Source organism: Doryrhamphus excisus, unplaced genomic scaffold, assembly GCF_037039965.1.
Source record: "Doryrhamphus excisus strain RoL-2023G ecotype Guam unplaced genomic scaffold, RoL_Dexc_Guam_v1.1 HiC_scaffold_24, whole genome shotgun sequence".
NCBI lineage: Eukaryota > Metazoa > Chordata > Actinopteri > Syngnathiformes > Syngnathidae > Doryrhamphus > Doryrhamphus excisus.
Genome location: NW_027621862.1, coordinates 4,850,753 through 4,862,779, shown reverse-complemented (window position 1 = coordinate 4,862,779; position 12,027 = coordinate 4,850,753). Strand labels below are relative to the sequence as shown.

At 40.2% G+C, this 12,027-nt stretch overlaps 2 protein-coding genes across 2 annotated transcripts; one reads left to right on the top strand and one right to left on the bottom strand.

The window, feature by feature from the left end:
* LOC131109809 (stonustoxin subunit beta) lies at window positions 1-2,259 on the bottom strand. The gene is made up of 5 exons (XM_078788656.1): window positions 1,813-2,259; window positions 1,709-1,741; window positions 912-974; window positions 680-822; window positions 1-507 (listed from the first exon to the last, which is right to left on the bottom strand). The coding sequence occupies exons 1-5, from the start codon at window positions 1,862-1,864 to the stop codon at window positions 82-84; spliced, it is 717 nt and encodes a 238-aa protein (XP_078644782.1). The 5' UTR covers window positions 1,865-2,259; the 3' UTR covers window positions 1-81.
* Window positions 2,260-7,299: 5,040 nt separating this feature from the next.
* Window positions 7,300-9,256, top strand: LOC131110017 (stonustoxin subunit beta-like). The gene is made up of 4 exons (XM_058062658.2): window positions 7,300-7,544; window positions 7,642-7,704; window positions 8,302-8,441; window positions 8,512-9,256. The coding sequence occupies exons 1-4, from the start codon at window positions 7,466-7,468 to the stop codon at window positions 8,920-8,922; spliced, it is 693 nt and encodes a 230-aa protein (XP_057918641.2). The 5' UTR covers window positions 7,300-7,465; the 3' UTR covers window positions 8,923-9,256.
* Window positions 9,257-12,027: the final 2,771 nt, after the last annotated feature.

The following is a 12,027-nucleotide window of genomic DNA, read 5'->3' as shown; positions in this document are numbered from 1 at the left end:
CTTCTTTAAAGTGTTCAGCCCATAATATTTGTATGATTCAATGGAAATGCATAAAAATTATAATAATAAAAAAACTATGTTTTATTGTTTGGTAATCAGCATACATGACGACTTTTGTCCAACCCAGAAACCTGGCATCATCCTCCCCTTGAAGGAGCTTTTAATCTGCCTCAAGAGTCGCACCTCCTGCCTGCCCAATCCCCCCCCTTGCCCCTCTTCATTCTCCACCGCGTAAAAATTGACCACCCCCGCCGGCTGGTCGAGGTACACACCAATGGTGCTGCACTGCGGAATGTCTGAGATTTCATCGTTGATCCCGTTGATCCACACCTGGTAGTGGGATCCGCCCCAGCCCAGACCCCAGGACTGTTCGTTTTCACCCAGGCCGCATGGTCCATCGCTTCCCCTGCGGCCCGTACCTTCATAGGTGACCCCGGCCACCACCCATCCGGAATACTTGACTTCCCAGTAGGCTCGGAAGCCCAAGATTCCTTCTTTGCATAGAACCTTAAAGTGGAAAAGAATCTCATGAATCATCTCACAAATATGGAAACCATCTTTATTGTATTATAATCTCCTCTACTGCCCCACTGCTACTGTCAAACAGTACAGTCGTAGTATAGACTTACATTCATTGTGTATGTGTAATGTACGGTACATGTTTGAGTTAAACACCTACCTGAGGAACATACTCGTATCTTTCCGGTCTGTCCCATACAGGACAGGTTACGTCATCAGTCATACGGCACACTTGGGATCCATCCTCCGTAATCCACAGCATTTTATTGGCTGTCTTGCTATCCAGAGAAAGGTTGATCCAGTCTTTCAAAAAATAGGAAATAAAAATCAAACAAGTTGTTTTCAGCACAGAAAATAGACTAAAATAGATAGACCCCCCCCCCCTCCCTTACATTTAAGGAGCTCGGCTCTCCTTGTCGGCTCTGGGATGTTGGGATCATAGTCTGGAATTTTTTCTGGATTAAAAAAAAAAAAAAAAACATTTACGGCAACATGGAGAAGAAACTAAATGGTTCTTGTTGGTTCAGCACCGAGACGCTTTCAGAGAACAACGGCAAACAGAGCGTGGGAACATTTGGCTAAATACAACCTAAATTGAAATGCGTTCACAGAAAGGCATCGCAAATCAAATGCTGCTCTTTAATGCAATCGAAAAGCCAGCATTTCAAGAAATGCTGCAAATGTTAGACAGTACTAATAGCCTTTCTCAGCCTGCATGCATGATGTACTTCAGTGTAACTTTGATCAGTATACTCTAAAGTAAAGTAAAGTAAAGTAAAGTAAAGTAAAGTAAAGTAAAGTAAACTAAACTAAACTAAACTAAACTAAACTAAACTAAACTAAACTAAAGTAAAGTAAAGTAAAGTAAAGTAAAGTAAAGTAAAGTAAAGTAAAGTAAAGTAAAGTAAAGTAAAGTAAAGTAAAGTAAAGTAAAGTAAAGTAAAGTAAAGTAAAGTAAAGTAAAGTAAAGTAAAGTAAAGTAAAGTAAAGTAAACTAAACTAAAGTAAAGTAAACTAAAGTAAACTAAAGTAAACTAAACTAAACTAAAGTAAACTAAAGTAAACTAAAGTAAACTAAAGTAAACTAAAGTAAACTAAACTAAACTAAACTAAAGTAAAGTAAAGTAAACTAAACTAAACTAAACTAAACTAAACTAAACTAAACTAAACTAAACTAAACTAAACTCACCTTTAAAAAGATCCACATTTTGGGATATTTTGCCTACAAACATAAGAAAATAAAGTCAGTCCAAATGGTGGCGACATGAATGATCTTGTGTGACGTCCACTCACCAGGTCTTCTGGCCGCAAGCAGGATTCTGGAACTGGGAGCAGTGGTTGGCATCTTGATCTCCTCTCGCCTGGGAGCGTTAAGTAGCTTCACATCTGTCAGCGGCGCTCTGATGCTATGGTGCAAGGTGCTACCTCATATATACGCACGCCCGCCCCGGAAAGAGGGTTTTGGTTGGGTTCCCCGGGGGCAGCCGGCGTGACATTTTGGTAAGGTATGTTCAGATAATCAACTCTCTCATGGGCATGACGCAGAGGCGGCCAAAACGGGATTGTCACATCAACGCCCCAATAGCTCATATTTATCTCAGCAAATATGGAGTTCAATGATGACACCAAGAAATACCTTCTCTAGATGGTGATGGACCAGCGTATAATACAACTAAATATAACTAAAACAGGGCTGCATGGGGGATGAGTGGCTAGCATGCAGGCCCCACAGCTACGAGACCCGAGTTCCCAAATTGTCCATAGGTATGAATGTGAGTGTGAATGGTTGTTTGTCTATATGTGCCCTGTGATTGGCTGGCCACCAGTCCAGGGTGTACCGCGCCTCTCGCCCGAAGACAGCTGGGATAGGCTCCAGCACCCCTGCGTCCCTAGTGAGGATAAGTGGTAGAAAATGAATATATGAATAACTACAACAAAGTAAAACTACCCTGAGTTTGTATGTATGTATATTACAATGAAGTATATCAAGTACTTATTTTACCCATTGAAAAGTATCCATTGTCAATGATGATAAGGTAGGACACACAGAAGTCAAAGTTATTCCTAGTTATCCCGAGCGGATCCCAGTGTTAGATCCAGGATCCCTTTGTCTGTCATCAGCGCTACAAGAGGTCCAACTGATTTATGATCAGCCTGGAGGAAGAAGGAACTGATGTCAAAAGATCCTCGTGTCCAGGCTTTGCATTAGCATTCTAGTCTCATGTGCCACAGTGGGTCAGCCACAGTGGGTCAGCCACAGTGGGTCAGCCACAGTGGGTCAGCCACAGTGGGTCAGCCACAGTGGGTCAGCCACAGTGGGTCAGCCACAGTGGGTCAGCCACAGTGGGTCAGCCACACCGAGACAGGAAAGCCTTGACTGTCAGCGTTCCAAAACTCTAACGGCTCGCCAACGCAACCGAGAGATTAGTGTTTACGATCAGCGACATGCTAGCGCGGCTCGTGAGCTTGGAAGTATGAAAGTAACGGGATGGTAAACGCTGACGTGATGATCATGTAGGTCAAGCCGCCTTTTTGTCATGTGACTTGCCAAGTGTTCAGTATTTAGGTCAAATATATACTGCATGTACATGTACATCTATAGCTTAACTTTTATTTCATGGGTATTAGTATTGTTAGAATGATTATCAATGCTATGCTATGCTATGCTATACTATGCTATGCTATGCGTCACCACAGCAGAGGACACAGCATTATTTGTAGCATAAAAAAATGCTCAAGGACATATTTGTATGCTTATTAGTATGCAGCATTTTATAATTAAAATTTAAAATATTTATTCTATATTATATTATATATTAATATATTATATATTAATTAAAAATAATAAAAAAAATCATAAAATAAATTCTATATACATCATTTTATAATTAAAATTTTAAATATTTATTCTATATTATATTTTATTCAATATTATTTTATATATTATTATATTATATATTAATTAAAAATAATTACAATTTCATAAAATAAATTCTATATACTGTATAGTACTACATATGATATACGTAAGCACATACTGTATGTTTGTATACACATTGTACTATTATTACGGCTGTCAATTGATTACAATATTTAATTTTGGTTAATCACATAGTTAACTCAATTAATCACGATTAATAGCAGTTTGAAAGATGTTTTTACCTATAATAAGTAGGGACATACACCTCTTTGTGGTAAATGATTCGATACACGGGTTAAAATACGATTGATACGATTCAACAGTTCCATTTGTTGACATAGACATTCAACTTAAGAGGCATTTTTTAAGTGTTTCAAATATGTAAAAGAGCGCATCATAGCACAGAGCTTGCCATGTTTAAAAAGGTTAGTGGTGCAGCGCACCAGTTCCTGTTACACCACCCCTCTTTGCACCCGCTCATCATATTGGCCGATTTAATCTGACATTTTAAAAGTCCATGCCACCAGTCCATGACCCCAGATCACCTCTGCGGCGTATTAAAAGGTATATCGAGTATATACAAGCGTCATTAAGCCGTCACAGAATTATGTGGACCATAAAAAAAAGTCCAGAGAAGAGAAGCCAAGTGAACCCAACGGTCAAGTTCCTCCTGGCCTTGTGCATCCCTTCAACTTGAAAAAGGGGGGGCTGAGTAGCCACACTGAAGAAAGACTGGATCCACTCGGTGCTTTGCTGTCTTTTGTTTTATTTTGCGAGGTGCAAGTCTCATCATAGAACGGTACAGCACAGCACAGCACAGGTGAAAACCTTCCAAATAAAAAACGGAAAGTGTATAAGTACAATATACATACTATATATACATATGTATATAATATATACACAACACACAACAATAATATATACTACATATAAGTATATAAATCAGTGCCATGTTGTTCAGCAGTACATTAAGCATTTTTTGACAACGGTTGGAAATATTTTGATCCCCTTTATCTGCATTTGTTAACCTACTCTTTACTTTATTTCTTTCTTCATTATTACGTCATTTTATTTGATTTGCTTATTTACTTATAATAATAATTATTATTTACTTTACTTATTTATTTACTAATTTAACCATTTGCATTGCACCTGTTTTGTCATATAACTAAAATTATTATTATAAAAGGCTCCAGTTTAAGATATAAGCACACTGAGTGTGTAAAGGAAGGAGCATAACGCATTCCTTTCGATGCCCCAAACCTTCTATTCAGGCCAATTAGCGCCAATTAAATGAATCACACGGCGATGGACGGTATTCCAGCTTTTAATTCAATCACAATAACTAAAATAATGAGGCGTGCATCGTCGGCGGCCGTCCTATCCAAATAAATAAATAAATAAATAAATAAATAAATAAATAAATAAATAAATAAATAAATAAATAAATAAATAAATAAATAAATAAGTAAATAAATAAATAAATAAATAGTAAATAATACATTTTATTTGTATAGCGCTTTTCAAGATACTCAAAGACACTTTACAAAAGAATGAAGTTGAATAAAACAAGTAAACAGAATAAAAGACACACCAAAATACAACATTCATTGGTTAATACATGAGTAAAAACATGAGTACAGTTAAAACATGAGTAAAAGCGGGGCGGGGCACAGCAGTCAGATATAAAAGGTTAGACATTAAAAACAGATTTAAAGAGGTGGGTCTTGAGTTGTTTTTTAAAGGTGGGAAGGTCGGGGCAAGCGCGGAGTGAATGGGGCAAAGAGTTCCAGAGGGTGGGGGCAGCGATGGAGAAGGCTCTGTCTCCCCAGGTTCGGAGCTTGGTCTTACAGGGGAGTGCCAGGAGGTTTGAGTAAATAAATAAATAAATAAATAAAGTAAATAAATAAAGAGTCGCATCACAGCGCTAATATTAAGGGCAATTTCAGTTTCTTACCGGCTGCCTCTTCAGTCTTGTATATCTCCAGCTTGCACAAGGTTTTGGGGCGCAGCTCAACTACCTTTTTGATCCCACCTGTCTGCAGCCTTACCTGCTAAAGGGGAAGTCGTGCTCTATTCCAGACGCCCAGGTGTGCTTGGAGCTGATTCCCATTTCCGGTTCCGATTTTGTCCACCCTATCTCCCGTGTTTAATTTAGCGATGATGATAACGGAAGAACATGATACCTGGGGCCTGCACGGCGGGCGAGTGGTTAACGCACAGACCTCACACCGAGGAAACCAGGATTCAATTCCACCCTCGGCCATCTCTGTGTGGAGTTTGCATGTTCTCCCCGTGCATGCGTGGGTTTTCTCCGGGTACTCCGGTTTCCTCCCACATTCCAAAAACATGCTAGGTTAATTGGCCACTCCAAATTGTCCAATTGACCCTCACGAGGAAAAGTGGTAGAAAATGAATGAACATGATAACTGCAAAGAAAAATGTGTTATTTGCTTAATTAGGGCTATGAAAAGTTTTTTTTAATGGGGTCATTTATTTGTTCCTATGATTCAAAAATAAAGTTTTTATCTAAATTATTTTTGACAATGGTTTGACTTGACACCCACACAAGCAAGCGCCTGGCAAATGAAGCAAGGAAAAACTCTCTGGGGAGGAAACATTGAACAGAACCCAGGCTCTGTGGGGCGGCTGTCTGTCTCGACTGGATGGGTTAGGCTAGTCAAAATAAGAGGAGAGGGATCGTGAGAAAACAGGAGTCCAAGGGACAGGGAGGCGTATCAGGAGGAAGGGGGTCGGTCTAACAATGAGTAGGTGTATTATTTTGGTGTTTGACTACAGGAAGTGTCAAATAAGAAACTAAGAAATTAAATAATAACAATAATCAAATTAAAATCATGGCAAAAAAAGTGTTTCCATGACAAAATAATATCTGATGTGTTATGATATTGTTTTCCATAACAACTAATCTCAGTGATCATACTGTTATTCCAAATATAGGGCACTCCTCCAGGTGGTTATTAAAATACGCTTGCTCTTTAGTCTTTAGTACAGGTGTTATTTAAATAATGTGCTTGTAAAAAAACAAGATGGAAACAAACAAGCTAAAAATAGTTTTTATGAGGATCATCAAAATCCCTGCAGGCTGTGTTAGTTTTCCAATTGAGAATAAAGCCACAGTGGAGACGCTTTCGGACATGTCTGTTTGTTTCTTGTGTCAGCTGATCAGACCTGTTGACAAGACTTCAGTCCTGCTTGTTGACAAGACTTTCCTGCATGGACTAAAGTCCCTACCATATCGTATGTCTTCACCTATATCTGTATGTACGCCAATGTCAAGTGGCTGAGGTGCTCCTTTGACCCCCTGTGGAGAAGCCGCTCCACTGACCTCAATGCCTGCTCGGGACACCCTTTAAGGCCACCCTGGCTCACCTCCCCAGAGGTATAAAAGCCAGGTCCAACAGTGCGAGTGTGTGTCTTCGCTTTGCATGAACCAGGACATTTTTGAAGCTGCTTGCGTGCGGATACATTCGTCAAGATGCCAACCAGGCCTAATTCTGCCATAATTCTGCAGGAGACCAGCAAATCAGGTATAGGATGCAGGTTCAACACTGAAGCTGCATCTTGAGAAAGTGGAGGTCTTACAGTGTGGAAAATACGGTCTATAGCAGGGGTGGGCAAACTGTTTGACTTGTAGGCCGCGTTAACAAAATTGTCCGGGGGACCAAAATATAATGTAACACACACTATCTTACACTTATAATTGTAACAGTCTGCATTGAATTATTTGTCTAACTTTACCTGTAAAAGTGTTACACTATCAGCTGTATGTTCTCATGTCCAGGAGCACTTTTAACATCAGACCATATCAAATTACAAAATAGAATTTTACAGTTTTATTTGTACTTTTTTTAGTCAATAAGACATCCGACTTGCAAGTCATGTTGCCAACTTGTATGTTAAAAGTTAAAATACTTAGAAAGCAACTGAGGGGCCGGATTTGAATGCTTGGTGGGCCGCATGTGGCCCCCAGGCCGTAGTTTGCCCACCCCTGGTTTATAGAATTGAATGCTGTTTTTACCTTTTTGGGTCTTGTCTGTTTTAGACAAGAAAATCAAGTCAAACAAGAATGAAAAGAAAAAGACAGGTAATTATATTGTTTATTATTATACGTATATAAACATACTGTATAGGTATATATGTATATAAAATGCATATTTCACTCATATTTTCTGCTGTGACAGAAAAAGTCTCAACCTATGTGGTCAACATTCAAGAGCCGACAAGAAGAACAGAACTTCTGAAGTGTAAAAAAAATATTTCTTCGATTCAATTTGTTTTAATAATGATAAACCAAATCTATACTCACCTTCTGGAGGTTTGTTAGAATAAAATGTAGATAGAATGAATATAGTGTTAGTTATCACCCTTATATCCATTTGCTTAGACCCTGATCAGACCCCCAGTGACCCCCAGGTCCTAGTGGTGCCTGGATGCACCAACAGCGACCCTGCAGATGTTCATGTTAATCCTGCAAGAATGTGTCATGATAAGAAGTCATAAAACAATAATAGTAATGACTCTCACATATACACACACACATAGACAAACAAATACAGCTCGTGCAACTGCCTTCTCCCCCCTTAAAGTTGCACGACCATGTAGTAGGGACCCCCGAAAGAGAATAAAAAGAGAGGAGTGTGAACTGCATGCTCAGACTGGAGCGGCATGTCACTGGGTATGTGGTTCCACTCTCCTCGCTGCGAGTAACTTTGAATATTATTGTCTGTCTCTTCTGTATTTCTGCATTTAAGTGTTTTTAAGTGTGACAGGAGTTTGAACCTGACAAGGTTGTGTTGCTACTAAAATGATCAAATATATTATTATTATATTGTCTTGCCTAGACTGGATTAATTTGTCCTTGGATGACAAGACCGCCAACAGGATGCTATGGATTTCTGACAATGGCTCCAAGGTGTGTCGCAGGCTTGAGGAGGTGTGTCCCGTCCTGGACAGACCGGAAAGATATGAGTACTCACCACAGGTAAGGTTAAAAATAGCACAGATGTAATATACATAATATATATAATTCATCGTGCTGCATCCACGTGAAGGTGGTGTGCAAAGAGGGAATCTGGAGCACGAGGGCCTACTGGGAAGTAGAGTACACCGGCTGGGTGGTCATCGGCGCCACCTACGAGGGAGCGGGACGGAGGGCCAACTCTGGGCCGAGCGGCCTTGGGGAGAACGAGGAATCCTGGGGTCTGTGCTGGGCGGGAACACGCTATCAGATCTGGTTTAATGGCATCAATAAGGACATCAACGACGTCCCCTTTTGCTCTACCATCGGGGTGTACATGGACCAGCCTGCCGGCATCATCAGCTTTTACGTGGTGAGCAGGGAGGGATCCCAGAGGGAGGTCAGGCTGCTGTATAAGGTGAAGACCAACATTGAGAAGAAGATTCTTCCTGGATTCTGGATCGGGATTCAGTCTTCATGCACGTTACTCAAGAAAGAAGACTGAATGCTACATTGACATCAATTCATATTCTATGTGCCTTTAGATCAGGGGTCAAGGGTCAGCGTCAGGTCCTAAATTGGTTCATGGGTAAGTTATTTATTCTCAAATTGTGGTATGAGTACCACTGGTGGTACGCAGGATCCATCTAGTGGTATTCATAACTCTGTCTTGGATTCATGTTTCTTTGATTTTGTTTATGTGCTTTAGCATTAGCATTAGAATTAGCATTAGCGTATGCCAGTGTTATGGCAATACATGATGTTTAGCTCCTTGGAAACCTTGCTGAAGATTAATATTTTCTATTTGATGTTAGGGCTGTCAAAAAGAACGTATTAACGGCGATAACAAATTTATTTAATCAAACAAATGTATTGAATTTATTTTACATATTTTTGTGTTTGTAATTAACACAAGCGCACCAGAGCAAGCACGCCTTGGGCCCATCATTCACAATGTGAAAAATAGTAACTATGAGCTAGCTAACAATGCATGTCAATAGGGAAAAACTGTTTTATTGTTTGATATACATGCTGTGATCATGCAAGAACAAGTACTGTACATTTATGATAACATGTAATACTTACAGTATCTTGCCATATTTTGATGATTTAAAATATTATGGAAACTTTTTTCCTTGGCGCATTGATTTCACATCAAGCATTTAGCTTATGCTACTTCCGTAAATAACAGTAGCATCGATACAGCGACATTACTTATGATGTCTGCTCTCCTTGGGATGGCTGTGTCTTCCAGCACAAGACGTGTGCTCCAGTCCTGACAGCAAACAAGCATTTTGTCGAGTCTTCGCAGCAAAATTGAGAGCTAGGTATCCAGTCTTCTGTCTGTGAGTGACACTCACACAAACGGCTAGCGAGGCATCGTGTTAGCTGCTACTATAATAATATCACTGTAGCTTGGTTAATATGGAAGTCCATTATGTAAATTGTTGCTGTTTTTTGTGAGGGGTTTAAGCGTCAAAATATTTCCCATGACATCCATTGTTCGCTAGCTCATGTTAACTTGTTTTATTGCGCTAGAATGCACAAAAAAGGGAAAGAAATATGTGTTCATGTTTCACATATAGATTGTGAATGATGGGCAAAATTCCAAAATAGGTGCAGTTCCCCTTTCAGGGTTGAAAGGCCGTAACACGGAAGCGCACAGCTGCTATTAGCAGCTGCTATTGGAGCTTCACCGTGTTCTGGGTCCCAGGAGGGGACATCCTAGAAGATTCACAGCGCAGAGAAACCTCCTTTTGCTCCCCCCTCCCTCTCTTGTGTTTGACTTACCGTCATGTGACCAAGCAGCGACAGGCAACCAAACACCGCCCACCAGGCAAGCCCAGACATACCACAGAGAGAGCAGGATGATGGCAGAAAGAAAGAGGAGCATTGTTTGGTTCTATTTTCAGACTGAAAACAAGACCACGACGTGTTGTATCATTTGTAAGAAGAAAGCTTTTATTGTGCTAATAAAATGTATTTATGATAAACTGCCCAAATTCATGTTATTATATTATATTCATTCATTCATTTTCTACCACTTTTCCTCACGAGGGTCACGGGGGTGCTGGAGCCTATCCCAGCTGTCTTCGGGCAAGAGGCGGGGTACACCCTGGACTGGTGGCCAGCCAATCACAGGGCACATATAGACAAACAACCATTCACACTCACATTCATACCTATGGACAATTTGGAGTCGCCAATTAACCTAGCATGTTTTTGGAATGTGGGAGGAAGCCGTAGTACCCGGAGAAAACCCACGCATGCACGCGGAGAACATGCACACAGATGGCCGAGGGTGGAATTGAACTCGGGTCTCCTAGCTGTGAGGCCTGCGCACTAACCACTCATCTGCCATGGAGCCCCCATAGAAATATATCATCATTAATCTTTTTATTCAATGGGCATATTTCAGATAAAGCCAATGGTGATAACAGCGAGATTAATTGGTTACAAATATGTGATTAATCTGATTAAAATTTGAAATAAGAGTCTATTATATTGGAATAAATTGTAATGTAACTGATTAAACCTGTCAGAGATTTTTCAAATAATCAGCCTCCTAATTTAGTACGAGTCTGCAATATATTTGTCCCTGCCTGGACGCATCTTCTTGTGTTAGCATTAGCAATAGCATCACTATTCAGCGCCACTCGACTGTTTACTGTTGTGGTAACTGCTTCAAAATGGTGACACTGGCGTGTTGCTATGACAGCTCTCAAATGCAACAATCTCCTGTCGATGTGGCTGAGCTGGGGGGCCTACGGATGGCATCCCCCTGGCATGGAGACCCCACTTTGATATGCCAGGGTGGATACTGCACAGGGATCGCCTTCCCACTTTGAAAGGCCGTGCCTCGGCTTGTCACCTTCACACCTCAAGCGTCAGCTTTGCATGACCTAAAACTGGGGCACATCAACACACGCTATACATGGAATCCCAATGCAACCTTCATTTGACAGCCGCTAAATAAGGCACTAAAGATGGAGACTGAATACACTCATAAGTCATGGAAGTATGTGCGGAGCATTAGATGTCAATCACATGTAAAGCAAAGGTTATGTTTGGATAACCTGTTGGAAAATGACATACGGGATCATTTCAATAGCAAAAAGCAGCATTAGTTAGCACCAGCATTTGTAAAGTCTATTCAAGTGTATATTTAATGGCAAATTTGCCCAGCTGTCAGATGAGGACTTTGATGGATTTGTGTGAGAAGATTAATTAAAAATACGTTGAATGTATTGTTAAATACTAGAATAAAGTTCAACTTAACTCAGTAAATGAGACGTACAGTCGATGTCTTCGCCATTAAGTCTTCCTCTGCGGAATAAGGAAGTCGAGGCAGTACTTTTAGTGAGGGAGAATGGCTGCACTGCCATCTAGTGGCGGAACCAGAAATGTCCTATTAATTATACTGTATTTGGCAAAACAACTGTTTAACATGCGTGAGGGTGGTGAGGGCTAGACATTTCATTCTCCCAAGTGACTTGCATTTTGTGAATGAATACTATTATTTACATGAGAAACATTTAAAGTGCTTATTGTGTGTTAATATTAAATTGCTGCATATAAATACATCTGTCAGTATCCTGCATTTAGAAGC